The 25,981-nt window shown below is 27.5% G+C and overlaps 13 protein-coding genes across 13 annotated transcripts; 6 read left to right on the forward strand and 7 right to left on the reverse strand. All coding sequences in view use genetic code 12, as the record gives it.

Annotated features, from left to right (window-relative positions):
* Positions 1–55: 55 nt before the first annotated feature.
* On the reverse strand, positions 56–1,459 carry KGF54_003314 (glucose-induced degradation complex subunit; the record flags this gene model as incomplete). Its single annotated transcript, XM_051763889.1, has 1 exon — positions 56–1,459. One exon carries the CDS (start codon positions 1,457–1,459, stop codon positions 56–58), a length of 1,404 nt encoding a protein of 467 aa, XP_051619374.1.
* A 1,250-nt stretch (positions 1,460–2,709) lies between these two features.
* On the forward strand, positions 2,710–3,636 carry KGF54_003315 (TFIIH complex subunit; the record flags this gene model as incomplete). The annotated part of the gene is made up of 1 exon (XM_051763890.1): positions 2,710–3,636. One exon carries the CDS (start codon positions 2,710–2,712, stop codon positions 3,634–3,636), a length of 927 nt encoding a protein of 308 aa, XP_051619375.1.
* A 156-nt stretch (positions 3,637–3,792) lies between these two features.
* Positions 3,793–4,374, forward strand: KGF54_003316 (uncharacterized protein; the record flags this gene model as incomplete). Its single annotated transcript, XM_051763891.1, has 1 exon — positions 3,793–4,374. One exon carries the CDS (start codon positions 3,793–3,795, stop codon positions 4,372–4,374), a length of 582 nt encoding a protein of 193 aa, XP_051619376.1.
* A 188-nt stretch (positions 4,375–4,562) lies between these two features.
* KGF54_003317 (uncharacterized protein) lies at positions 4,563–5,387 on the reverse strand (the record flags this gene model as incomplete). The annotated part of the gene is made up of 1 exon (XM_051763892.1): positions 4,563–5,387. One exon carries the CDS (start codon positions 5,385–5,387, stop codon positions 4,563–4,565), a length of 825 nt encoding a protein of 274 aa, XP_051619377.1.
* An 88-nt stretch (positions 5,388–5,475) lies between these two features.
* Positions 5,476–6,447, forward strand: KGF54_003318 (uncharacterized protein; the record flags this gene model as incomplete). Its single annotated transcript, XM_051763893.1, has 1 exon — positions 5,476–6,447. The coding sequence occupies one exon, from the start codon at positions 5,476–5,478 to the stop codon at positions 6,445–6,447; it is 972 nt and encodes a 323-aa protein (XP_051619378.1).
* Positions 6,448–7,116: 669 nt separating this feature from the next.
* On the forward strand, positions 7,117–10,794 carry HST6 (ATP-binding cassette alpha-factor transporter; the record flags this gene model as incomplete). The annotated part of the gene is made up of 1 exon (XM_051763894.1): positions 7,117–10,794. The coding sequence occupies one exon, from the start codon at positions 7,117–7,119 to the stop codon at positions 10,792–10,794; it is 3,678 nt and encodes a 1,225-aa protein (XP_051619379.1).
* Positions 10,795–10,837: 43 nt separating this feature from the next.
* On the reverse strand, positions 10,838–13,894 carry UBA1 (E1 ubiquitin-activating protein; the record flags this gene model as incomplete). Its single annotated transcript, XM_051763896.1, has 1 exon — positions 10,838–13,894. One exon carries the CDS (start codon positions 13,892–13,894, stop codon positions 10,838–10,840), a length of 3,057 nt encoding a protein of 1,018 aa, XP_051619380.1.
* Positions 13,895–14,153: 259 nt separating this feature from the next.
* KGF54_003321 (acetyltransferase) lies at positions 14,154–14,897 on the reverse strand (the record flags this gene model as incomplete). Its single annotated transcript, XM_051763897.1, has 1 exon — positions 14,154–14,897. One exon carries the CDS (start codon positions 14,895–14,897, stop codon positions 14,154–14,156), a length of 744 nt encoding a protein of 247 aa, XP_051619381.1.
* Positions 14,898–15,280: 383 nt separating this feature from the next.
* Positions 15,281–15,613, forward strand: ECM15 (Ecm15p; the record flags this gene model as incomplete). The annotated part of the gene is made up of 1 exon (XM_051763898.1): positions 15,281–15,613. One exon carries the CDS (start codon positions 15,281–15,283, stop codon positions 15,611–15,613), a length of 333 nt encoding a protein of 110 aa, XP_051619382.1.
* Positions 15,614–15,916: 303 nt separating this feature from the next.
* AAF1 (C2H2-type transcription factor AAF1) lies at positions 15,917–17,155 on the reverse strand (the record flags this gene model as incomplete). Its single annotated transcript, XM_051763899.1, has 1 exon — positions 15,917–17,155. One exon carries the CDS (start codon positions 17,153–17,155, stop codon positions 15,917–15,919), a length of 1,239 nt encoding a protein of 412 aa, XP_051619383.1.
* A 3,544-nt stretch (positions 17,156–20,699) lies between these two features.
* GLG2 (Glg2p) lies at positions 20,700–21,707 on the reverse strand (the record flags this gene model as incomplete). Its single annotated transcript, XM_051763900.1, has 1 exon — positions 20,700–21,707. One exon carries the CDS (start codon positions 21,705–21,707, stop codon positions 20,700–20,702), a length of 1,008 nt encoding a protein of 335 aa, XP_051619384.1.
* Positions 21,708–22,222: 515 nt separating this feature from the next.
* Positions 22,223–25,270, reverse strand: RAD1 (ssDNA endodeoxyribonuclease; the record flags this gene model as incomplete). The annotated part of the gene is made up of 1 exon (XM_051763901.1): positions 22,223–25,270. The coding sequence occupies one exon, from the start codon at positions 25,268–25,270 to the stop codon at positions 22,223–22,225; it is 3,048 nt and encodes a 1,015-aa protein (XP_051619385.1).
* A 159-nt stretch (positions 25,271–25,429) lies between these two features.
* Positions 25,430–25,963, forward strand: NCE4 (Nce4p; the record flags this gene model as incomplete). Its single annotated transcript, XM_051763902.1, has 1 exon — positions 25,430–25,963. One exon carries the CDS (start codon positions 25,430–25,432, stop codon positions 25,961–25,963), a length of 534 nt encoding a protein of 177 aa, XP_051619386.1.
* Between the last annotated feature and the right edge of the window lie 18 nt (positions 25,964–25,981).

Here is a 25,981-nt window from a genome sequence, read left to right on the forward strand (position 1 = left end):
TAACAACATCCAAAGAACTAAACCCAAAAATAAAAACCTCTTCATTAACTTGATATCAATTAAAATCAAAAACTTCAGAAATCCCATAATTTTCAACATGATTCAAACTCAAAGATTGAAACTTTTCAGACAGATTATGATAATATAATCCATTGATATCACCACATCCACCAAAATCATTATTATCACTACTATCACCGGACCCAATATTTAAAACAATATAATAAAAACCTTCAAATGAAGCATTTGGAATTTGTTTTATTCTTGAATCAGGTAAAAGAAATTCTTCTTTCCATCTCATATATAAACAATTCTGATTTTCTAAACCTAATTGAATATTAGTTAATTTTTGTAAAAATTCTTCAGTTGTTAAATTAGTTGAATTTGTTAATTTTTTCCAATGTTCAAAATCATTTTTAGGATATGAACCCCAGTTTTTATTTTCTGATATGAATGAATAATTCTTTGTAGAGAATTTATTGTTTGGTATATTATTGATCAATGGATTATTTATAACTTCTCCTTTAAAGTAAGTGGTTATTTCTTGATGATCTTTAGTTAATCCATTTATTTGTAAAAACCCAGTAATTAATGAATTTTTTAGGTCTATAGTTTTAAATTCAACTTTTATACGAAATTTTGATTTTCCGGATTGTTGTTCACCTATAAATTGAGCATTTGGTTGTAAGAATTTATTATTAAAATTATTTAATGAATGGTTGTGATGAGATTTCGAGTAATTTGAAGGTATTGAGTATGGATAATTTATAGCTTTTTGATGTGGTAAGTGTTTGAATGAATCAAAATAATCTAAACTATATTGATTTTTAAATTTATATGATTTTGAATTTCTTGATTGTGAATGAGCTGATTTCGATAAATTAGCTGGTAAGATTGATTTGTGAGTACTATTATTTTCCATGTTTTGGGTATCAGTATTAATTTTATGTTGATGATTGTTATTTTCAATATTTGTTTCAGTTGTTGAAATATTTAAACGTTTATGAGGTATGTCATGATTATTTGCATTAATATGTGAGTTTTCTAAGTCATGGTTGTCATTATTGTTGTCATTATGACCAATTCTATAATTTAAATTGTTTGAATCAATGATATAACCATTATCATAATCTTGGTTCTGTAAATTTTGTTGTTTAGTTTTTAATTGATCTTGTAAGGAATTAACATCAATAAATTGATCATTCCTTTCATTCAGCCTATTCAATTCAATTTGTTGTTGTAATTGTTGAAGTTTTTGAAATTGTTGATTTTGTTGTTCAGAAGTTGGCTCTTGATCTTCTTGATCTTCTTGATCTTCTTGATCTTCCTCAATTTGATCTATTACGTCATGATCCTTAATTTCAGAATTATTGTTTTGTAAATTGGATTGATCGGTATTAATGGATTGTATATGATTAATTTGATTGACTTGATCTGGTATGATTTCAGTGACCGGCATTTTATGAATGATGTTCTATTTGATCCTTATTTTGTTTATATTTATTAATGATAAACTATAGTGGTTGCCCTTGATTTATAAATTATGATGACAATCCTTATCTATTTATATATATATATATATGAGTATAAAAACTTATGGTATGATCTTAATATGATAAGTGAAAATGAATTAAAAATTGTTGTAAATATGATATATAAATAATATAATTATAAATAATATTGTAATGATGATGATTAAGATGATGATGTACTAATAAATAAATAAATAAATAAAACTATACTGCCTTAATTTTTTTTTTTTTTTTTTTTTTTTTTTTTTTTTTTTTTTNTAATGATGTATTATATATATATAATAATAAGTAGCAAAGGTCAATGGAATAGTTATAATAATTTATTATATCAATGAATGGATCCGAGTCTAATTCACAAGACTAATGAGTTTATTTTGGTCTAATGGAATTAACATTTTATTGAAATATTCTTCTATCTAATAACTTCTATAACTTTGCTTTAATTAAAATGAAGACTATCTCTGTTTATTTCTATCTAATTATATTTGTGTCATTTAAAACGGATATATCGTTAATGAATGATAAATAATAAATAATAATTAGCCATCTCTGATGAATAAAAATATGAATTGCTATTCACCATTCACCACACATATATCAATTATATTATCATTAATATAATAAATTAATTATATAATAAACTCTACCTTTTAAATTAATATATTAATAAGATTCTATAAAATACATATGATAAAATGTACTTTTAAAGAAATTATTACATCGCTTAAAGTATATTTAATTAAAGAATGTGCATTTTAAATAATAATTTTAAGCTTGACGGTATAGAAAAAACTTTGTGTTTATTATCGAATTATAAAAACCACCAATCACTTTAAAAACTTGGAATTTTCGTACCTTAAGTTTTTAGCCAATTACAACATAACAACCGTTTGCGCTCTAAACTTTGAAACTGTTTACATTAAAACTCTATTGAATGCAAAGTATCATCACTGTGGAAACTGAGTATGACATGCTGCTTTCGAAACCTCGTAAATATATGCAATAAATCTGATCAATTCTTTCTCTAAAACTTTTGTATACTTTTCACATACGATATTAAGAGGTATTGACAAAGACCAATCTCTATTTCGAAAGCCCCCTAAATTTATTGTTAAAAAAAAAAACATGTACAAATTTACTAATCACGTCATAGACAAGTGAATAACAACAATCATTAATGAATGGAACAGAAACACCACAAAGTCCACTACATCCAGGCCCGAATGATGAGATTGATCCAAATAGTCTACCTACTACAAAACTCCAAGATGACGACTTAGAATTGAACCCTGAATTATACGATGAAGATGAAGAAGATGAACAAAAATTAGATGAAGAAGATTCTAAAATTGCTCAATCTTATTTACCAAACTACGAAGATGACGAATTGGATAATGTTGAATTAGACAGTCTAACTGAAATGACATTACCATTTGAAGAAAAATTCCAACAATTTATAGCAAAAAATTTCAAAAACTCTACAAATCAAGTGTCATTATCATTAACTCAACAACTGAAATTTATAAATTATATCGATGAACAATTATTAGACTTACAAAGACAATTTATAAAACAACAATCAGAATCAATAGTTGTATTTCCCTTATCACACTTGATAAGAAATTTGAATGAAATAATAGACTTAATATGGAAAAGTATATGTTACAATAATCAAGTAAATTTATTTGGACAAGAAGAATATTACATCAAAATAATAGGAGATTTCCAAGATTATCTACTATATTACCCAAACTTATTTTATCAATCAATTGACATAGACGAACAGGGTAAAAGATGGACAAATTTACAAAAGGATGAAGTAATATCATTTTTTAAATTCTTACTAAAATTAGATTTACAATTATCTTTTTTACTTTCAAATGATAAAGATGAAGATGTCATACCTGATTATATTAAAGTGAACGGTAAATCTAAATTCAGTAATACTGAAATTATAAGGTTAAGTCCAATTATAACGAGGATTAGAATTATAATTATTGAAAAAATTGAAAAATTAAGTAAAGAAATTAAATCAAAGACTATGAAAAATTTAATGGAATTAGAATCAAGTAGAATATTTGAAGGTATATTGGAAAGAATATAAGACTATTTTTGTATAAAATTTTAATGTAATAATTAATTATAGTACGTCAAAAGAATTTTGTAAGTGTAGATCTCACAAAAAACTTGGGGTAAAAATATCACTAAATTTTCAAATCTCTACGAAAGTCCGATCAAATACAACTAAGTAATTTCCATCATGTGGCCATTCACAACTACAAAAGAAACAAAACCACTAGGAGAAGATCTACCTGCAGACATAAAAGACTACTTAATTCAAAAAAACAACGAAACAAAACAATTAAACGAACCAGGAATAACACCAACAGAACCTTTTAAATTCGAAGCTTCTAAAAATTCAACAAAAGTTACAAAAATACTATCTTCACAACCACCAAGATCAGAAGAAGAAAAATATCAATTTGAAAAATATAAAATTTCAAATCCTTTAACAAATTCAGTTGCAATAAACTGTGCAGAATTAGAATATAATTTACATTTATGTTATCAACAATATTCACCAATATTAAATATGTTTTCTTACCCATGTTTTAAACAACAACAAAATTTAAAGCAATGTAAAAATTTACAAGTTGATGCGTTCAAATTGTTACATTATCAGGATTGTTATAATATTCAACAATGTAATGCTATTAAAATTTTTATTGATGAAGTATTTGTTAAAAATTTTGGGGAATTAGGTGAAGCTACTAATGATAGTGTTAAAGTTAATGAATTTTATAAAGATTTGAATGAAGGGTTTAACAAGATTTGGTCATAATGTAAATAGAACTGGTAAGGTAATGGCTACTATTATGTTAAAAAATAAATAATTTAATTAATACAGTCTATACTCAATCTATGTAAATTGTACAATGAAACCTGAAGTATTCTATTCAAGAGACTCGTAATTAAGCTCATGACTGGCAATTGACTCTAGGTTGTCACATCTAGTCTGTCACATTCTTTTCAATTCGTAATTTTTGGTAAATCTCTATTAAAATTATTAATATTCAACCCAGTCATAAAAACAGCACCCAAGAACAAAAACCCACAAACCAAAATAGTTTTCAAACTTAATTGATTCACAAAAGAATTCAAAACTTCAGCCAACAACAGTAAAGTAAGTGAGGTTCCATAAATTTGAATAGATTGATTTTGACACCTTTCCAAAGCATCACATTCTTGTGCTATAGCTGGTGGTCTGTTTGATGATCCACAATTATTAGCTTGGAATTGTTTTGCACAATAACTTATCTCATCTAGTATTTTTGTTACTTTTGATTCTATTTTATTGTATATATCTGATTTGATGGTTTTGTAAGATATATACGTTAGATATATTATGAATGACCATAGTATAACGTTCATTATTAATTGAAAATATAAATTTAAAGTATACGGTATCATTGGATTGTTTAGTATAGTTTGTTTATAATTGTTATCGGTTGAGGTTGAGGGTTGATTATTTTGAGTTTGAGATCTAACTGGTTCAGGGTTCAATTTCTCCAACTTTTGTTGTTGTTGCTTTCTTTTAGGTGAAAACATCAAATATGCAACATTCACAGGATTAATTTGAGTCTTATCATCATCTAATTCTCTTTCATTTTCCAAAATATTTACAACTTCTTCAATTTCTTCAGTATTTTCATTTTTATCATCAATTGGTATAGTTGTATTCACTATACCATCTGCAGTGATAAATTCTGTATCTGGTAATTCGTTTGATCTTCTAATAGGGGTCGACTCTGATTCTATTTCATTGAATGTTATGGGTGAGTATTCCCTCTCCATTTTTGAATGCAATTGTTATTGTATTTGTTTACACGGAAATATAACGAAAGATGTGACATTTTAATAGAATGTCATAATCTTTATCTTAATGACATGTAGAAATAATCTTCGTCAAGCGGCTTTGAGTTTGTGTAATATAATTCTCCATCATTTTTATAATCCATACGTACCTGGATTTAAATCTGTTCTGGCCATTATTAGATCAGATTTACCCCAGATTATGAGTGATCTACAAGGTTTTAAGAGTCTACTAGAAGGTTTCAAATGTGAATCACCGGAAAATACTGACAAAGCGGAAATAGCGAGATATAAAGTATCCAAGAAATCAAAAACCACTTCAAAAAGTCCTATAAAGAAAGAAAACAGACGTGTTGAAAAAATCAATACTACAAATCTACCAGATCTAGCCCCATCATTAGCTTCAAATTTAATTGTTTTATTTATAGGATATAATCCGGGAGTTCAATCATCGATAGACCAACATCATTTCGCTCATCATTCAAATTTATTCTGGAAATTATTTAGACAATCAAAGCTACTAGAGAAAGTAGTAGACGTAATACAAGAAAAAAATAAAGATCCTCATATTGAAAATCCTAATCTAGAGAAACTATTGGAAAATGGATGTACAGCAGAAAATGATAATGAACTTGTAAATTATAAAATTGGGTTTTCAGATTTAGTACTAAGATGTACCAGAAAAGCAGATGAACTAGCATCAGATGAGAAATACAATAATATAAAAAGACTAATAACAGAAATTCAAGAAACAGAAGCTCAAAACGTAGTACTAATAGGTAAGGGAATATGGGAGACTATTATAAAATATTACAGTGTTGAAATGAATATTAAATTTAAATTAGATAAAGATAATTTTCATTGGGGAGAGGTTGGTGGTGGTAATAATTCAACTTACAATAAGATTATAAATTATATATACTCGGAATTTTCCCCTTTAAAACCAAAGATTTATGTATTTCCAAGTACTTCTGGATTGGTTTTTGGTATTCCTTTTGCAGAAAAATTACAACTCTGGGAAACTATGGTCAACAATATTTAGTATCGAATGTCAAATCCTAAAAAAGGACAAACATAAGGCATGTGGTGAGTGAAACCACTTGAGAACAATTGAGGTCTACGATATTAGATCCAAGATCTTGTGATCATACAAGGCATCAAGCGGGTTATAATGAAGTAGTTTACGTTAGATAATTTTAGAGTTCAGTAAATGTATAAAGCGTTAAATACATCATAGAGTGCATTACAAGTTGCCCATATTCATTTTTCATTTTATCTCCCAAGTACTACAAAATTTGTTTCTTTTTTGTATCAGCACTTGTCATCTTGTAAAATTTCATCTATATGTATCTAATGTAATATTCTTTTGATGCTATGTAAATTCTTCAATCAAATTTATTATATTTCCACCTTTAATTACATACATTAATTGTCAAGGCTTAAATAGGTAATTTTATTTTGTTGCAAAAAAAAAAATTGAATTTTACAACCACTTTTCTTTTTGTTCTACTGATTTGAAACAAGTGAAAGAATAAAGTAAATTAATTACATGCATATGAGATAAGAGATACAAAGATGAGAAAGTTTCAGTTGTAGTATGTTACTAAGATTGAATGTGGAGGGTGACGATCAGTTTCAGATCAATAAAAAGATGATGATATTCCTTAATTCAGATTTTTTGAAGCTCAATAATTAAACAACTACTTTCAAAATGAACGAAAAAATAGATAATGAAGTTAAGGTAGAAACCAAAGAAGTGGATATAGAAGTAGACACCAAAAAGAATGTATTTATGTTTTTAAATTTGAAGAAAGATTGGCCAGTATTTTTATCAGGAGCTTTATGTATGACTATAGCAGCAGTTGGAACACCAATATCAACATTACTTTATGGTTATATAATGGAAGCATTATCAAAATATTTAAAACATGAATTTTTATCATATGATTCATTCATCAATGAGTGTCTTAAATTCTGTGGAATATTAATGGCAGTAGGACTAGGTAAAATGTTATTAGTTTGGTTTGGAATGTCAATATTTTTAAAATTTGGAGAAATTCAACAAATGAGAGCAAGAAAAGATGTTTATTCAAAATTACTTAATCAAAGTACTAAATGGTATGATTCAAATAAAAATATCATGGGAGAATTAACTCAAGTTGATAGATGTATTGAAGAATTACGTTCTGGAAATGCTGAAATTATGGCTGAATCTATACAAACTGTTGCTTTAATTATTGCATTGATTGTAATGTCGTTTTATCAGTCTTGGGCTATAACTTTAATTATATTAGCTTCAGCTCCAGTTATGGCATGTTTTGCTTGGTTATTTGGTGGTTTAACTTATAGAGCACAAGAAGAAGAAAATGATCTTAGTGCAAATGCGAGTAAAGTATTAAATTGGTGTATGACATCTCCATTGACTGTAAGAGTATTCAATGGTAAATATGTCGAAATGGTTAAATTTAATAAATTTGTTAATGCTTCTGCAAAGGCATATTTTAAAGTTTCAAATGCAATTGCTGCTAATTCAGGTATTTTAAAATTTTTAACATTGATGATGTTTGTTCAAGGTTTTTGGTTTGGTGTTTATTTATTATCACATCACAAGATTACAATTGGTCAATTATTTACATGTTTTAGTTCTTGTTTGATGTTGGGTCAATCAATTTCCACAATTAGTCAATTAATGGCTATTTTAAACACTTCCCATGCTGCAGCTGGTAGAATCTCAACTTATTTGAACTCATCATTAGATGAATATGAAATTACAAAAGGTATATTAAAATATCCAACTCATTGTTTTGGTAAAATTATCTTTGAACATGTACAATTTAAATATCCAACAAGAGATGAATTGGTATTAAAAGATGTATCATTTATGATTGAAGTAGGTAAACAAAATTATATTGTTGGTAAATCAGGAGCTGGTAAATCAACAATACCATTAATATTAATGAAATTATATAACAAAACAAATGGTCAAATAACTATAGATGGAAGTGAAATTGATTTACTAGATTCAAATTGGATATCACAAAATATTACGTTAATTCAACAAAATCCCGTAATTTTCAATGGTACAATTCGTGAAAATATAGCTTTAGCGGTAGTTGATAATTATGATTCAATTGAAAATGTTCCATTACACTATATACAAGCAGCAGCTGAATTTGCAATGTTAGATTTAGATTTAGAAACCAAAATTACTCCATTATCATTGTCAGGTGGTCAGCAACAAAGATTAGCTATAGCAAGAGCAAGATTAAAAGATTCCCCAGTTTTAATTATGGATGAGGCTTTTAGTGCATTGGATTCAAGAACAAAAGAAACTTTAATTAGTAGAATTAAAAGTTGGAGATATGGCAGAACGACGATTTCTATAACTCATGAATATGGTTGTATTGATCCTGAAAATAATGTTATAATGATGGAAGATGGATATGTTAAAAAGCAGGATAAGTATCATAATTTTAATAGCCTTGAATATGCAGAAGATACGAGTGATGATGATGAAGAAAGTGATATTGATGAAAAAAAGATAGATCCATTAGTTAAAATAACCCTGGCTCAATCAGATGAAGAACAAATTAAAAAGGATGATAAATTAATGGGAATATTTGCAATTTTAAAATATTGTGCTCATACAATAGACGTTAAATCACTAATAGTAATTGGTATTATATTTTCAGTTCTTGAAGGTGCAGCATCACCAGTTTTTTCATTTTGTTTTTCAAAATTATTAAGTACAGCATTAGATGCATCAATAGGTAAACATATTACAAAGCCAATTGTTCAATGGTCAGCTATTTCAATTGGTGTTGCAGTTTTCATTGGGTTAACAACATACATATCAAAATTTCTATTATATTATTCAAGTGAAAAATGGATTGTTGGTTTAAGAAAACATTGTTTCCAAAAATTAAATTGTCAAGATATGAGTTTTTTCAAAGAAATGAAAACTGCTGAAATTACAACTTTATTAATGAATGATACTAGAGATTTGAGAAATTTAGTTAGTACTTTTTTGTCAGTGGTTATTAATTTATTATCAATGGTTCTTGTCGGAATAATATGGTCAATTATAACAGGTTGGAAATTAGCATTAGTTGGATTATCATTTGTACCTTTAATTTTGATCATTACCATTTTATACAGTAGAGTATTACAAACAGCTGAAAATAAATATAAATCAAGTGTTGTTGTGAATGAAACTCACGTTCATCAAACGGTATCATCAATAAAAACTATAAAATTATATTACATGCAAAACTATTTTATGAAAAAATTCAATGATCAAATTGATGATATAATCAAGATTGGTAATTATAGAGCTATTCAAACAGGTATTGGATTAGCTATAAATGAGTTTATAACTGCTATTGCAACTGGTGTTATATTATATTTCGGTATGCAATTAACTGGTAAATATCAATATAATCAACAACAATTATTACAAGTTATTACGTTATTGACATTTACGTTAGGTAATGCAGCAAGTTTAATTCATGAATTACCAGAAGTCACAAGAGGTCAAAGAGCAGGAACTTTCATTGTTAGATTATTAGAACTGATTCCATATTCCAAAATTGAAAATGATGGTGATGTTATCCCCAAAACCAAAAATATAAAAGAAATCATTAAAATTGATTATTTGAATTTCAAATATAATGATACACCAATTTTGAAAAATTTATCAGTAGCAATTGAAAAAAATCAACTAGTTGGTCTTTATGGTAAATCAGGTTCAGGAAAATCCACCATTATATCATTATTATTAAGATTATTTGATTCAGAAAATTCACAAGCAATAAAAATCTATGATCAAGATATTTCAACAATAAATATAGATTGGCTTAGAGAAACAATAAGTATTGTACCACAATTCCCAAATTTCTTCGAAGGTTCAATTTATGATAATATAGTATATGGTATAAATCCACTAACTCATATAAATGAAGATGAATTAATAAAATGTTTGAAATTATGTAACATATATGATTTTGTCATGTCATTACCAGAAGGGTTATATACAAGGATAGGTGAAGGTAATAATTCCACAATTTCAGGTGGTCAATTACAAAGATTATCCATTGTTAGAGCATTAATTAGAAAACCTAAAATTATTTTATTTGATGAATGTACATCAAATTTAGAATCTGGGTTTGATGTTCAATTTTTAAAAGAAGTAAGAGCTGCTTTCAAAGATTCCACAATTATCAACATAACGCATAGATTTACTTCAATTTCAGAGTATGATAAAATCATAATATTGGATCAAGGACAAGTTAAAGAATATGATACTCCAGCAAACTTATTAAATGATCATAATTCATTATTTTATTCAATGTGTGTAGCTGCAGATTTGGTTAATTTTGAACAACTTTAATTAAAACAAAATGTATATATAATATATATTAATACTTTATAGATTATTTATATTTAATACTAATTGGAGGAATATCTACATCTTCACCATCTTCATCTTCACAACAAGCTTGTAAAACCAAAAATTGTACATGAGATGGTATTTCTTTCTTGGTAACTAATTTAATAACTTCAGAAATTTTTATATTTAATCTTTCTTGTTTCTTCTTTTGTGGGAAAAAAGTAGCGTATAATACAACAACATCATAAGACAAAATGGAAATTTCTAATTTATCTTCGTTTGCAAATTTATCAATAAGTTCTTGTAATGTTATATCTTTATCTATAATTATTTGATCCCAAACTTCATCAAATTCTTTTGAACCATATTTGGCTTTATTTGATTTTATTGGTTCTGAAAATCCAATAAATGGTAATGCTAAATTAATAAATCCATTTTTGTACTGTTCAATATCATCTTTTTTATCAACAACTTTATATAATTCAAGACAAACTAATCCAGTAACTAATGCAGTAGTAGTTGCAATAGCTGGAATAATTTTACCAGCAATAAATTTAGTCTTATGAGCATCAGCAGTTTCAATACCATAATTCAAAGCTCTACAATTTGAAGCAGCGGTAATGAATTCAATATGATGATTTGTGTCATCATCTTTTTCAAACTCAATAGGATTTAGTCTATAACCAGCTAATGTACTTGGTTCAGGTAAAGTAGCTGCAATTTTTCTAATTGCTTCATCATCAATTGATCCCGATAATTTGTTAGCTTGTTCCTCAGCTTCTGCATCAGTAGCAGCAATATTCACACCTGATTTTGGTTTAAAGTCTGGTATTTCAATACTAGATAAGACTTTCTTGTAATCATCTAAGTTATTTTGTTCTTTTAATCCATAAATATAAGCTAATAAATTAGCACCACCAATAATAAAATCTAAATGATTTTGATTATTTATATCAAATTCCAAAGGTTTTGGTGCTCGTTTTGGACCTGACCAGAATGGTTCACCATTTGAGTTTTTAGCATCCGGTGGGAAATTATATAACAATTGTTTAATATCATGATTAAATTTAGTTTCAAATTCCAATCTTGCCCATTTAATACAATCTTCAAAAGTATATGGTCTTTGATTTAATGATTTTGAAATATTTTCTAAAGTTCCAACTTTATCTGGATTTTGTTTTAATGACAGTTCAACGTAATTCGGTTGACTCAAATATAAATTTACACTTTCTGGTGATTCAACAAAATATCCTTGGAATAATGACTTTGCCCAAGCTATGGTATGATCTATTTTACTTGGGAAAGATCTTAAAGTACATAATGGAATTGCCTTTTCAGGTGGATCATGAGATGAAGAATATGATTCAGTTAAGTGTGGTACAACAACTTGAGTATTACCTTTAGTACCCAAAGTACCAGATTCTAATAATGGTTTTTTGAAAAATACACAACGTCCATCAACATATTCTCTAGCTTCAACATTATCTAATGCATTGGTAACAAGGTCCAAGTTATTCCAGAATTTATCATCAAAAATATTTTGAGTATCAGGGCCAACTTTATCTAATCTTGAATCAATTTTACCTTTTAATGCAGGGTTCATTACAACAACAGCTTCCGCGGCACAATCAGATTTATTTTTACCAACGTCTTTTGGCCTGAACAAAAATTGACGATTTAAATTTGATTTCTCAATTGAATCATTATCAGTAATATAAATTTTACCATTTGGTCCTGAACCTAATCCCATCATTGCCCAATTTTTCAACATTTCACAACCAATTGCACCTGCACCAACTAAGAATATTTTTAAGTTAGATATAGCTTCTTGAAATTCTTTACCAAATACTGCAATTTGACCATCATATCTTGAACCAAGTGGTTTACAAGTTTCTTCATTTCTAGGATAATCTTTACCGCTTGGTAATGACTCTATTGAATCAAAATACAACCATTGTTTTATTGGAGTAAATTTAGATGAACAACATTTCAAAACTTCTTGAGCAATTAAACCACCATAAAATGCAACAATACCTGGAATATCACCTTGAGCTTGATAGAATAATTCTTTCAAATATTTTTCATTAAGTTCTTCTTCAAATTTATTTTGGGTGGCTAATTCTTGAGCATATCTATAAGCTTCGTTTGCATCTTCTACATTATATGGTCTTGGTAATTTATTACTATTTTTAGTTTGGAAAGCGTGTAATGCTTGGAAACCAATATGTAATTGTTGTGGTTTATCAAATTTTGCAAAATCTGAAATCAAATATTCTGGGTTTTGTAATTGATCTAATAATGAATCAAATTTAATTTCTTTTGGTACTTTAACTTGTGTATACAATCCACCTTTTTCATAAGTTCCGTAACTTTCATCTATTTTTATTTTAAAGGCAAATGGTCCTAATACTTCTACTTTATGTATACTTCCATCGTTTAATTTTGGCATTCCTTGCACTTCACTAAATTTAACATAATCTCCATCTTCTAATCCATGTCTACTTTCATCTAACATTGTAACTGTACCATTTTTTTCTATATCTGATACAATTCCTGTTAATGGCTCTTCTCCAGTTTGATCAACTATGGTAAAATTTGCACCAAAATCAACAAATATTTGTCCAAATAAACCTCTTATATCTGCATTTATATATCCAATATCATTTGCATGAGTTATTTGATTGATTTTAACTTGTTCTTCCAAAGTGATATTAGTTGATACAATACATTTAAATTTTAGTAAAGTAGATTCATCGATATTTTTAACAATATTAATAGGAACATATGAGTTTAATTCTCTTAATTTTTCTGCACTTATTTCATCTCTTGGTTGTCCAATTTTGTTTTCACTAAGGAAAAATTGTGTTGATAAATCTTGAATTTCAATTGGAGATGGATCATATAAACTTAATGATTTAACTCCTGCTAATGCAATATTTTTAGCAATTTCAACTCCTAAACCTTTTAAACCAATTATTAATACATTTGCATTTTGCATTTTTAACATTGCTTCTTTACCCAAGACATATAATTGACGTGAATACAATCCTTCATCAATCTCTTGAGGAGATGGTGAATCAATTTGCATATTATCAGACATTACTTTTCTATTAGTTGTATTAATTGTAAGATAAATTAGTAATTAGTAATTGAAATAATTCAATCTATTAAATTACTTACATAAATTATTAATCTACTTAGTAAAAGTTAGTCGTGTTATTTTGATTGAAAGCAAACAGAACGTTGCTACCAATTATGTACATTTTTTGCAGCTTAAATTTCAATTTTGAAACTTACTAAAAAAGTTAATGCTTTATGTCTATTAAATTTGTCTATATATCATCTATAATACCAATGGTCTATTTTCTTGAATCATAAAATCCATACTCTTTTAATAAAGCTTCAATATTCTCATTAGTGTCAGTTTCTTCCAAAATTTTGATTATTTTATTACCCAAGAACAACGAATTATCTGGTATGTCTTTAGATACAATTGAATTTGCACCAATAACACAATTGTTACCAACATTAGCCATAATTGAACAATTAGAACATAACCAACAATTATTCCCTATAGTAATCGGTTTGGCACTTTCCAAAACTTCCTTTCTTGGTGTTAGTCTTAAATAAGGTTCTATTGGATGTAATGGAGTTAAAATTGATACATTTGGTCCACATAATACGTTATCACCGATTTTAACGATTGAACAATCTAAAATGGTTAAATTAAAGTTACTGTAGAAATTCTTACCCAAGTATGTGTTAAATCCATAATCAAAATATACAGGATATTCCATGAATGTACCCTCTCCAACGTGTCCAATAAATGTTTCCAAATATTCTCTTTTGGCAGTTGAATATTCATCTGTAGTTTTATAATCTCTAAATCTAAAATTACCATAATCTAATTGAAAATCTCTAGTTTTCATTCTTGTTATAGCCAAATTTTCAGCTTCTGGGTTATATAACATCCCAGAAATCATTCTTTCCCAATTATTATCGTCGCTAGGAATATGATTTAGATTCTCCTTAGCGAACTCTATTAGTTTTTGATTTTTTTCCAATTTGACATATTTTTGTAAAGAAGTCGATTTTGAAGCCATTTGGTCGATTAATTTATAGTGTAAAAAATATAGTTTGAAATTGAATTTAGTTCTATAGAATTGTCAAAAATTCACCAAAATGAAGAGTGAAAGTCGATTGATGAAAAAATCGTAGTCCAGGTTGTGATACTACTTTAAAAACTTGAACTTCTTAATTGTTGAATTGTGGGGCTAAAGCAATTGAAAAATTTCAAGATTTTGATTGAATTTTTACGAGTATTTATCCGATCCAAAAAGATAAGGATGCTACCAAACCACAAGTCGTGCGCATTTGAACAAAATTTAATTATCAAATCTAATCTGAGGACTTAACGTTTTATGAATCTAACAAACCATAAACTTCAGATCGATCTCCAGATTTGCCCGATCCAACCACCGCTATAATGTCAGAGAAGAAAGAATTATATTGCTTAGCAGATATATGTTTAATTCCAATTGGAATGAATACCCCAAGTGTATCAAATGAAATAGCACTAATAAGTAACCTCGCTAAAAAACAAACAAAAGTTAAAACTACATTACAATCAAGTGGGACAGTAATTGAAGGACCAATTGATGATGTTTTAGATTTGATAAAGCAATTCCACGTGTTGCTACATGATAATGGAGTTGTTAGAATTCAAAGTGATATTAGATTGGGTACAAGGATTGATAAAGTACAAAGTCCTCAGGATAAGCTTGATGTTGTTTATAAAAAATTAAAAGCTTTGGATTAAATTGAAAAGTTGAGTCAGACGGTTTTAAATACTGTGTCAACTTAATATATTAATTAATGCGTATATTGGTTCATTAAATTTAAGGTGCTCTAACATTATTATGTTACGTGTTTCAGATTTATTATCCACTGCGAATTGAGCTAAAGATAAAAAAACTTGAGTAAAAACATCGAGATCAATAAGAATTAAGAGATTGTATAACACCGACAATTTTGCAACAATTACGAGCGTAAACTTTAAAATTAATGTATTATGTATTACGTATATCGGTTTTCAAAACAGACTTAAATTAAATAAACAAATCTAGTAGTAACTCAAGCTATCACTATTATATTCCCCATTATCTGTTCCGTTAGCCGTGCTTTTTTTAGCATTATTATTATTATTAGTTGAACCTTCATCATCACTACTTTCTTCGTCATCATCATCATCATCATTTCTAGCACTAGCAGCAGATCCACCTGATTTTTTTCTTCTTTGTTGTTCACGTTGTTCTAAAATTTTTTCAGTTTGTTTACGTTCTTTTTCAGTTTCCTTTATCAGCTCTTCACTAACACCGAAACTTGCCGGGTTAGACCAAAATAGATCTCTAATAATTTCTCTTACTTCATAATCGTTGAAATTTTTTGAAGTTGATTTATTTAATTCTATTGTAATATATTTCCATTTTTCAAATTCTGCTGCATCTAATAAATTTTTTAAAAAAATCTTGTCTTTGTTATCCCATGCACTTGAATTATTATTACCTTGTTGTCCAACAATAACTTGATATCTATTACGAGCAGCTAAATATGATCCAACCCCTGTAATTTCAGCAATTTCTACCCAATTCTTACCTTTTCTTTTTAGATTTACAATTAAATCGTCTTGTTCTTGGCTAAATTTAGATTTTCTTTTAGCTCTTTTTGCAGTATTACTTATAGTTATATCCGGTCTTATTGGAGCTTTTGACAATGGCGGAGCAGGTAATACTTTTTGTAATCTTTCAGGAAAATTTGCATGTATAACTTGATTTATTGTTATTTCCTCTGTAGATGGGGATGTTATAATTGAATTATTTGACCTTACGTTATTATTATTTGTTTCATCTTTTAATTTATTTTTTAAAACATTGTTGGGGGTAGTTGTATTATTATTATTATTATAGTATGATTGTTGTTGAGGAATTGGCTGTCTCACTTGTTGTTGTAGCATAGATTGTTGTTGTTGATAATTTGGTGCAATGTTTTGCATCATATATGCATTTGGGTCATAATAATGTTGTTGTTGTTGTTGCTGTTGCTGGTGACTTTGCATTTGTTGTTGTGCTTGAGCTTGTTGTTGAGCTTGCATTTGTTGTTGATATTGTTGATAATAAGGATTTAAAGCTATCGGCTGAGAGCTTGGAGGAGGAATTGAATAGACTAATTGTTGGTGAGGCATTGTTTGAGAAAGTGAATTATGTTGAACTAAATAATTTGAAGGTGGTGCAGATTGATTTTGTTGTTGATGCTGTTGATTCTGATTATGTTGTTGAGAATTTGAATTAATGGGTGGTTGCATAGTCTATAAAATAAAATAATCTATAATAATGGAAAATGGAGAAAGTAAAATAAATGTTGTAAATGTATGTTTGTTTTGAAGTTTCAAAAATGATATATGCAAATGTATAATTAAATATTTGGAAAAATGGATTAAATAAAAAATTGGACAATTGAAATAAATGGAAATGAAAGTAAAGAATTGAAATAATAATTTGTAGGTAAACAGAAATGAATATAGTAAAAAAATATGAAATATAAATAATAATGCTATGATATGTATAATTATGTTTGTTGATGTATTTTATAATTTTTTTCTTTTTGAATTTTTTATAATAATTTAGTAATTTGTTTTAAAAAAAAAAAAATTGTTTCATTTATAACTTTGGTGGAAATGCTCCAGTAATTCTTTCTTTTTCAAGTATATAATGAGATTGTTGCAATTGAGTAGATGTGAGCTCAGTGAACTTGAGTTTGTGAGGTTGTAGTAAATTATATTGTGTTGTAAATTAATCACCAAAACTTGAAACTCTCAAAGTTGAACTCGTAATTTTTGTTTGTAAAAGTATATGTTTGTTGTGCTTTCAATTAAAAATGGTGTTGTATTATTATTTTAATTTGAATAAGAAAGACTTATAGAAAAAAATAAAATATTATATAATGAATATTAAAACTAAAGGATTATTCAATATATATATATATAAATATGAATAAAAAAGTTATCGAATATTTTATACAGTACAATAAGATGAAATTTGCCTCAGAATAAATTACTTACTTTGTTTCATGTAGTTAATTAAAATTAAATTTAAAGTTTAATGATCTATAACCAAATTAAATTAGTGGAGAATGATTGATAAGATCGACTATATTTGCTAACGATTTTTTCATTTAAAAGAAAATGATTTATTATTTAATAAAAATAAAAAAATAAGCTGAAACACATTAAATAATAAATTATTATAAAACACAAAAAATAGTATAGGAATTTAAATCAAAAGAATTGAAAAAAAAAAATAAGAAAAAAAAATAAAGTATAGGTAATTAGTTTAAGTAAAGCTAATACTTTATTGGTGAGAGAATATTAAAGAAAATATCATATCGTTTTTTACATTTGGAGTAAGGTCTTTTACATCGGAAGTTTGTAAATCAAACATAAAAAGTTTATTTCAGTACCGGAAATATGCAAATTAATTTATTTAGATTTTGAAGTGTTACCCCTTAACTACAATCTCATTTTGCAACCGACGAATTTATTATTAGATCTAACGAACTAATAATTTTATATTTTATAACTGTTGTTTATGTGATTTACAATTAAAATATGTTTCAATAAAGTTAATTTGTAAATAAATTAATTATTATCTAGGGAAGAACAGAGATTGATATATTATTATTGAGATCGTACAATAATAATTTCACTTAATTTAAGAAATAAAAACTAGGGAAATCGGTAATAAAATCATCAGAAAAAGCTTTGCCACAAAATAGGAAATAAAGTAGTTATTATTATAATAGTGATGCACTACATTGCAAAATGTATAAATTGGCACAAAATTTTAATGTAATAACTCTAAAAACAACACAATATACATATGAAATTTAAAATCAAAAATGAGTTAAGTTTACACGAGCTCTTGATTGTTGTTGGTTTAAGATTAAAGATGCTGAATAATTGATTAAGGTAACATATATATTGCTAGGGGAATTGTAAAAAAAATATACTAACTTTAAAAACCATACTGGTGCATAAACTAAATTTAGTCATATTTCCAGAACTACAACAACTCCGCTCTTAATTGATTCAACTTTGAATCGGTTTATGTACTTCATAGTTGTTTATACTTTGATTGACTCTCATGATGGTACAATACTTGCATTTATAATAAATTATTATATTAAGCATGAGTACAAAAATATTAATTAACTATTTTTTTCTTTGCTTTGTTTTGATTTCAACTTTACTGTGTTACAAAATTATATTATAACTCAATATTTTTAGTTGTATACTATTAAGTTCCAATAAAGGTGTAATTTATTATTTTCACAAGACACACAAATTGTGTAAGAAATCTGAAACAAACTTTAGGTATTCAGTGCCGCTCATCTATTTTAGACTAAAGTTAATTTTAGATTGTTTTAGACTTTTGGTAAAACCCTTTCAAGAAAAGTTCGTAAATGAAATTTTAGTGTAAGAATTATGCATGAGCTAGAATTTTCGATCGAAGAACTAGATGTGATCTTTATATTGTGTCCTAGACCTATATAGCTCAAAACTGAGATTTTGAAATGACAAGATAAAAGATTGGCAAAAACCGGATAAAATTCTTGCATTAATAACTTGAAGTGAAAATGTTTCGGAAAGGAAGATGGAAGTCAAAAAAATTATTAAGCTCTACATGCAGGTCAAAAATTAGATCAATTAAAAAACTTAAGAACAATAGATTTTAATTCTGAAACACTCATACTAAATATTTCAACAGGGCAAAATTTCAGCAAATTAAGGCGATGATCCAAGATAATACATTTTTATTTAATTAAGAAATAAAGCACAAACTAAAAAAAAATCGCCACGAAATGGTTACTAAGTCGGTCCTATTTTTAAAAATGATCGTCTAATGAAACAACAATCAAACAACGAAAAAATTTTCACATGCTTTTTTCAATCTTCTTGCTGCTCTTTGTAATTGCTTGAGGTACTTTGTTTATTTCCTGAGATATCAACTTTTTTAGCGTTACGAACATAATCTATTTTTGCTCACTTTTATGTTTATTCTCATGTAGTTGAATTTGAGTCACACACCCTGCTTTATTAATAAATTTGGTACCAAAAAAGTGCAAAAATTAATACACTTGAACTGCACAAAATATGCAATTCTAATCGTGAAATGGTCTTCTTGAAACTCAAAGATATAGAGGAGGAGGTTTCAACAAGACCGTAAATAATGTTGCAAAAATAGGAATGAATAAGAACAAAAAACAACGGAAATGTCAACTTCTCGCACAGCCAGCCAAAATTTAGGGCGAATTAAGGAGCACTCAAACCAAAATAACATTACTAAAGTCTGGCTAAATTGAGCATTTAGGCTTAGAATATATTAAACCAGCTAAGTTTACAAAGCAATAATTTGCCATATTCGTATAGTGGTTAGTACAAGTCGTTGTGGCCGACTAGACCTTGGTTCGATTCCAGGATATGGCATTATTTTGTTAATTTTGTTTTTGTTCCTTTTTTGCAACTTTTGATTTTGGTCATTTATTGGTTTGAGTTATAAAGATTTAGTTAATTAATTGGTGTGTGTGTGCCACCATGTTGAATTTGTCCTTGAAATTTCAATTTTTCAAATAGGAACAAAAAGCTGAGAGAACTGCATCAAATTTCTGTGTTCGTAAGAGTCGAGATATTGGCAGTCTAACGAATCAAATTATTTATTATTAATAAAGAAACAAAGTACAATATATAAAAATCTAAAAAAGCAAAGAAACAAGCAAAAGTTTTTGCAAATGTTCAGCAATCAAAAGTCTAAAATCAAAAGAAACCAAAAAAATAGTGAAAATCTAAAATCCTAATCTTCAAAAACTCTTGAAGGAGGTTTTCTTTCACGATATTCCCAAGGAAATACTTTTTGTTCAATTTCTTCATTTGCAATATCATCATCCACACTTTCTTCTTCTTGTCCTAATTTCAATTCTTTTAAATCATCTTTCAAAATATCTTCACCTTCTAATTTCTTATCTAAATTTTGAATTTTTTCGAATTTTAAATTCGAAGCTTCACCACGAGGTAAATTCAAGATCTTAAATTTTAGTGATTGATCATCACCAAAGAATTTATTAAAATCATCCCACCAAAATTGATGAAAATTAGATAAATCACTACTTAAAATGTTTTCATAATGCCATGGCTTTTGATGACCAATATAATGTAAATTTTTAATATTATGAAAATATTTTTTGAATGCTGGTAAATATTGATAATCATTCCTATAATTTGGTGTAACATTATATAAATATGGTATTTTTTTCCATTCGGTGAAAAATTCATTTAATAATCCTTGATCAGCTCCATCGAAAGTTGAATCGGAACCCTTTGATGCAAATTCTATTAATTTATCAAATGTTTGTTTGTTTGGTTTCAATTTAAATAATCCTGAATTAAAGATATCTGGCCATCCGGAATCTGGAGAAGCAGCAATTTCATCAGCACTAATTTCGAAATTTTCAAAAATTTCATCAAAATTCTTTAGTGGTAAAATATCAGAATCAAGGTATACTATATCATCATAGTCAATTAAATTCCATAATAATAATTTACTAAAAGTAACTGAAAGTTCTTGTCTATTTAATTCTTGTTTTAATTTAGCTAATGGAGATTTTATAATTTGATCATTTATTGGAATAATTTCATCATATATTTCTTCTATCAATTGTTTGAATTCTGGTTCAATTGATGAAGTATCTAATAATATTATAAGTTTATGTTTTGTTTTTAGATTCTTTAATTTTTTACCCAATGTTAATACACCTGGAACATAGCTTGGACCAACTAATAATGTTGCATAAGCTGATGACATAATCTTTTGATGTAGAATTTGATGAGTGTGTGAATGTGTATTGATAGATTAATTTATCCAATGAGTTGTTTTAGAAAGTGGTGGCTAGTTGTTTGTAAATAAAGCTGATTTATTTTTGAATTTAAAATTAATTAGAAGATAAGAATTTATAATTTGTTAATGCAATATGGAATAATATATTAATAGAACAATAGAATAATAATAATAGAGTAATCACTCACTCTAATTTTATTTATTAAGAAAATCTCCAGATCTTAAGATTTTGTGTAAGGCATCAATGAGATTTTCAATTTTGTGGGGCATTTTATTATTAAAAATTAGTTGATTAATTATACAGATTTAGTCAAAAATTAAACCAATTAGATTTGAAACTCGTGAGATTATGGACTAAATTTAATAGACTAAAAGAAGAAAAGGAAAATAAACAAAAGAAAATACAACACGAAATTTCTCAAAATTCGTTAGCTTTAAACTTGTAAAATTTAAGATATGAATCTAACTTTATCATTTAAGATTTAAGATATAGATCTATTTAAAAAATTATAAACTTTCCTACCATTTTCTTGTCCCAATATTTCAATAAGCTGGTCTTGAGTTAATTGAACAAATTCTTCAATACTTTTAACTTTTTGTATAACCAAATAATAATTCACGTTGTTGATACCTGGTATATTTTGTATGAAATCTATTGGTTCATCATTGAAAACAGGTGGACCTCCATCTTCTGTAACTAATGCTTTGTTTACACCTTTATCTAAAGCTGTACCTACATCTGGTTCTTCTTGATTTGATTTTAGCTCTAGGAAGATTTGTGCAGTCTCATAAGGTGACGAAGACCATATGATTTTCAATTTCGGGAATGAATATAACAAAGCAAAAATTTGAGATTGTACACTTTGTTTCAATTTCAGTTCTATCGATTGATTTGTAGCAGTTGCATTTGATTTAGCTTTTAAAAATTTGGATTCAGAAAATGGTTCTAATGAAAATGATTTGTTCTCATCAAATTCTATTAATAATGTTGGTAATTCATAATGTCTAAACATTTGTTCACATTGGTTGAATAATCTTCCACTTTTGAAACTTTGAATTAAATCAGGTATTGATTTTCTTTCAACACATATTTTAGGTGATACTATATAATCACCTATCGTTATCATACAAGGTATAACTTGAATTCCAATTCTATATAATAAGTTTGGCAAGGATGAACCAAATTCTCTTACATCTACTATAACTCTCATTTCATCAGTTTCTGTTCTAAAATTTGCACCACCAGCTATTCTTGTGTTAACAACTTGATTTTTTTGTAACTGGAATTTATAGTTATCATCTGAAGTTTGGAAATGTTTACTTAGATTGGCTTTTTCTTTGATTAATTTTGTAAATGCTTCTTTTTCCTTCTTGATCCTTAACAAATGTTTTTGTTCTTCAACTGAATTTCCATAATACATAAAATATATTTTAGCGGGATTTTCATGATTTATTGACTGATATAATTCTATTCTTCTTATGAATGATAAATTTGGTTCATACATTATTATATGAGTAGGCGAAAGTTCATCTAAAAATGATGAACCTTGTTTATCATTATATACTTGTATCATAATTTGATCATTAGGGTTTATCCATTCAAATTTCAAAGTATTTGTATCAAATGCTTCAATAATTTCAAAATCTTCAGGTAGGTTTTCCTTTTCTGGGTTTTCTTCTTCTTGTTGTGTTAATTCTTCATCAGCTATCATTTGATTAATCAAATCATCTTCGTTTGTGGTTGATTCTTCATTTGGATCAGCTATTGAATGTAATTGGTTAACACGAGCAGCTACACTTGCACCTCTTGTTCTTCTTCGTTTACTTACTGGTTGACCATTTCTAGAAAAAGTTTTGGAAACATTAATTTCAGTCTCTTCAGCTTTTTGTTCATTCTCATCTTCTTCTTTATCCAAATCAGTTGATATTTTTTTAACTAATTTACTCACCTCCTTAAATTGTAGATAATCTTTCAACTTGTTTATCATATACGATCTAAATGAAAAATGTTTAAAATCACCTCTTTTTATCTCTTTCATTGACGCTAGCAACCTATTTAATTGGTTCGCCACTTTCCTACTCGAGCACATAATCAATATTCTACCACCTTCTTGATCATAATTCCCACTAATAGATTTTTCATGATATATATCATCAACTAATTGTCCCAACTGACTCCATTTAGGTAGTTCCTCTAGCAAGTATTCACCATTATGTTGACCTAAAGCTCTTTCCTTAGCGTATCCAATAACAGTATGAGACTCATCAAGATTCAACCAGGGACTCATTGATCTATTCATCCCCACGGCTTGCAGTTTCAAATTTAGATCCAATATATTTTTGACAATTTGATAAAATGTAACAGAATCTAAAGTAACTAAATCAGTTAATAAATCAACCAATAAACCAATATCATTTAATAATTGTTTTGTTGTAAAAGTCAATCTATGCCATTGAGAATCTAATGAAGCTCTTATTATAACAACAAAATCTGGGTCATGAATATTTTCAATATCCCAATATTCAGTAGCTAATGTTGGATTATGTCTTTTTAATTCTCTAAGACATGCTTCAATACAAGCTAATAAAGCAGCTTGAATTTTATTCATTTTATAAGATAGCTTAGTGTTGATTTCAGTAACCAATAATTTGGAATCCTTTTTATTATGATATAGTATGGATTGTGTAACAGTAACGTGAAATCTTGGCCATAGTATAACATTTGATAATCTTAAAATTTTTAATTTTGATTGTAATGGAGTAAAACCTCTAAAAGATTCAGGTTCATCAGAAAGTGCCTTTATAAACCCCCATTCATTCTTATCACGAAACACGTTAATTATAAATGCATCATTTGAAGTTTCTCTTATACGTTCTGCATGTAACACGAATAAACCCGTAATTTCGTTAATATTTATTGTCCCAGAGAGTAAATCAACTATTAGGACTCTTGGTGATATAGATATTATACCTCCTTGTTCATATATCGTTTTTCTCTTTGATGAAGTAGCATCACCGGCAAGTGGTGTAAATTTACATTGATTATTATCTTCATTAAGCCAATTTAAATCATCAATTTCTTCACCTAATCTAACAATTTCATGATCTTTTGCATTCAACAAGAAAATCAAAGTTTTCCTACTTTGTCTTTTACTCAATTGAATGAATGGTGCACTCAATGAAAATAATAAATTAGCAGTTATAGTCTCCCAACCTAATCCTCTTCCTAGAATTAATAATGAATCTTTAGATAGCATATCCTCCAAAATTTCTTGTTGAAACCGTAGATTTAAAGTACAATTAACTTCTCTTTCCGGATATACAGGAACTGATTCTGCTGTATCATAAACAACTGGATATTGTGGTTGTTCTTGCTCGTTTTCTTTTTCTTTTGGTTGTGAGGTTTGTGGTGGTTCAATATGTGATTGTAATGGATTTAATCTTTCACTTCTTTCATCGAAATCTTGTTGGTCAAGCAATTGCTGTTGTTGCTCCGTCACATCTTCATCATCTTCCACGAATAATGACATTCCATTGATTTAACACGTCTTTTACCATATAATTTATTATAAGATCTAGAAAGATTGTAAATATGAATATTGCGTTTTTTCTCCAGATATCGCGAGTACAATTTTTCAATATGTAGCAATACAATTAAATTTAATCTAACAAAATCTACCTTCAAGTTAATGTCACTAGTCTCATCCAATTATGCAGATATAGAAAGTTCGACTTTAAAACAAGCATCATTACTACATATTATTAGAGTAGAAAATATAAGTCAGTCCAAATCACATCAGATCGATGAATGGAAAGAAATCTCAGATCCAAATAATGTATCAGTGGATAGATTAAACAAATCAAACAGAATAATCAGAGAAGTCAATTTAGGAGATGATAATGACGATCAATTCAATGAACCAAGACTGAAAGACGCATCAATTTACAAATTATTACTCAGAGACAAAAACAACAATTTCATCTACGCATATGAATTAGAACCATTAAGATTTCTAAGAAATGAGAATACGCAAACACCAGTTCCTATAAAATTAGGTGGGAGATTATTAATTAAACCTGGTGCGATTGTACTGCGAGGTGTTTTGATGTTGGATCATAAAACTTGTGAATATAAGGGAATACATCAATCTGATTCTGAATTAATTAAGACCTTAAATGATGGTATAGATAATAGAGAAATTGATATCTTATCAAATGACTAAAAAGAAGTTATCATGGTT

Source organism: Candida jiufengensis (genome assembly GCF_024610255.1).
Source record: "Candida jiufengensis strain CBS 10846 chromosome Unknown scaffold2, whole genome shotgun sequence".
Classification (NCBI taxonomy): Eukaryota; Fungi; Ascomycota; class Pichiomycetes; order Serinales; family Debaryomycetaceae; genus Lodderomyces; species Lodderomyces jiufengensis.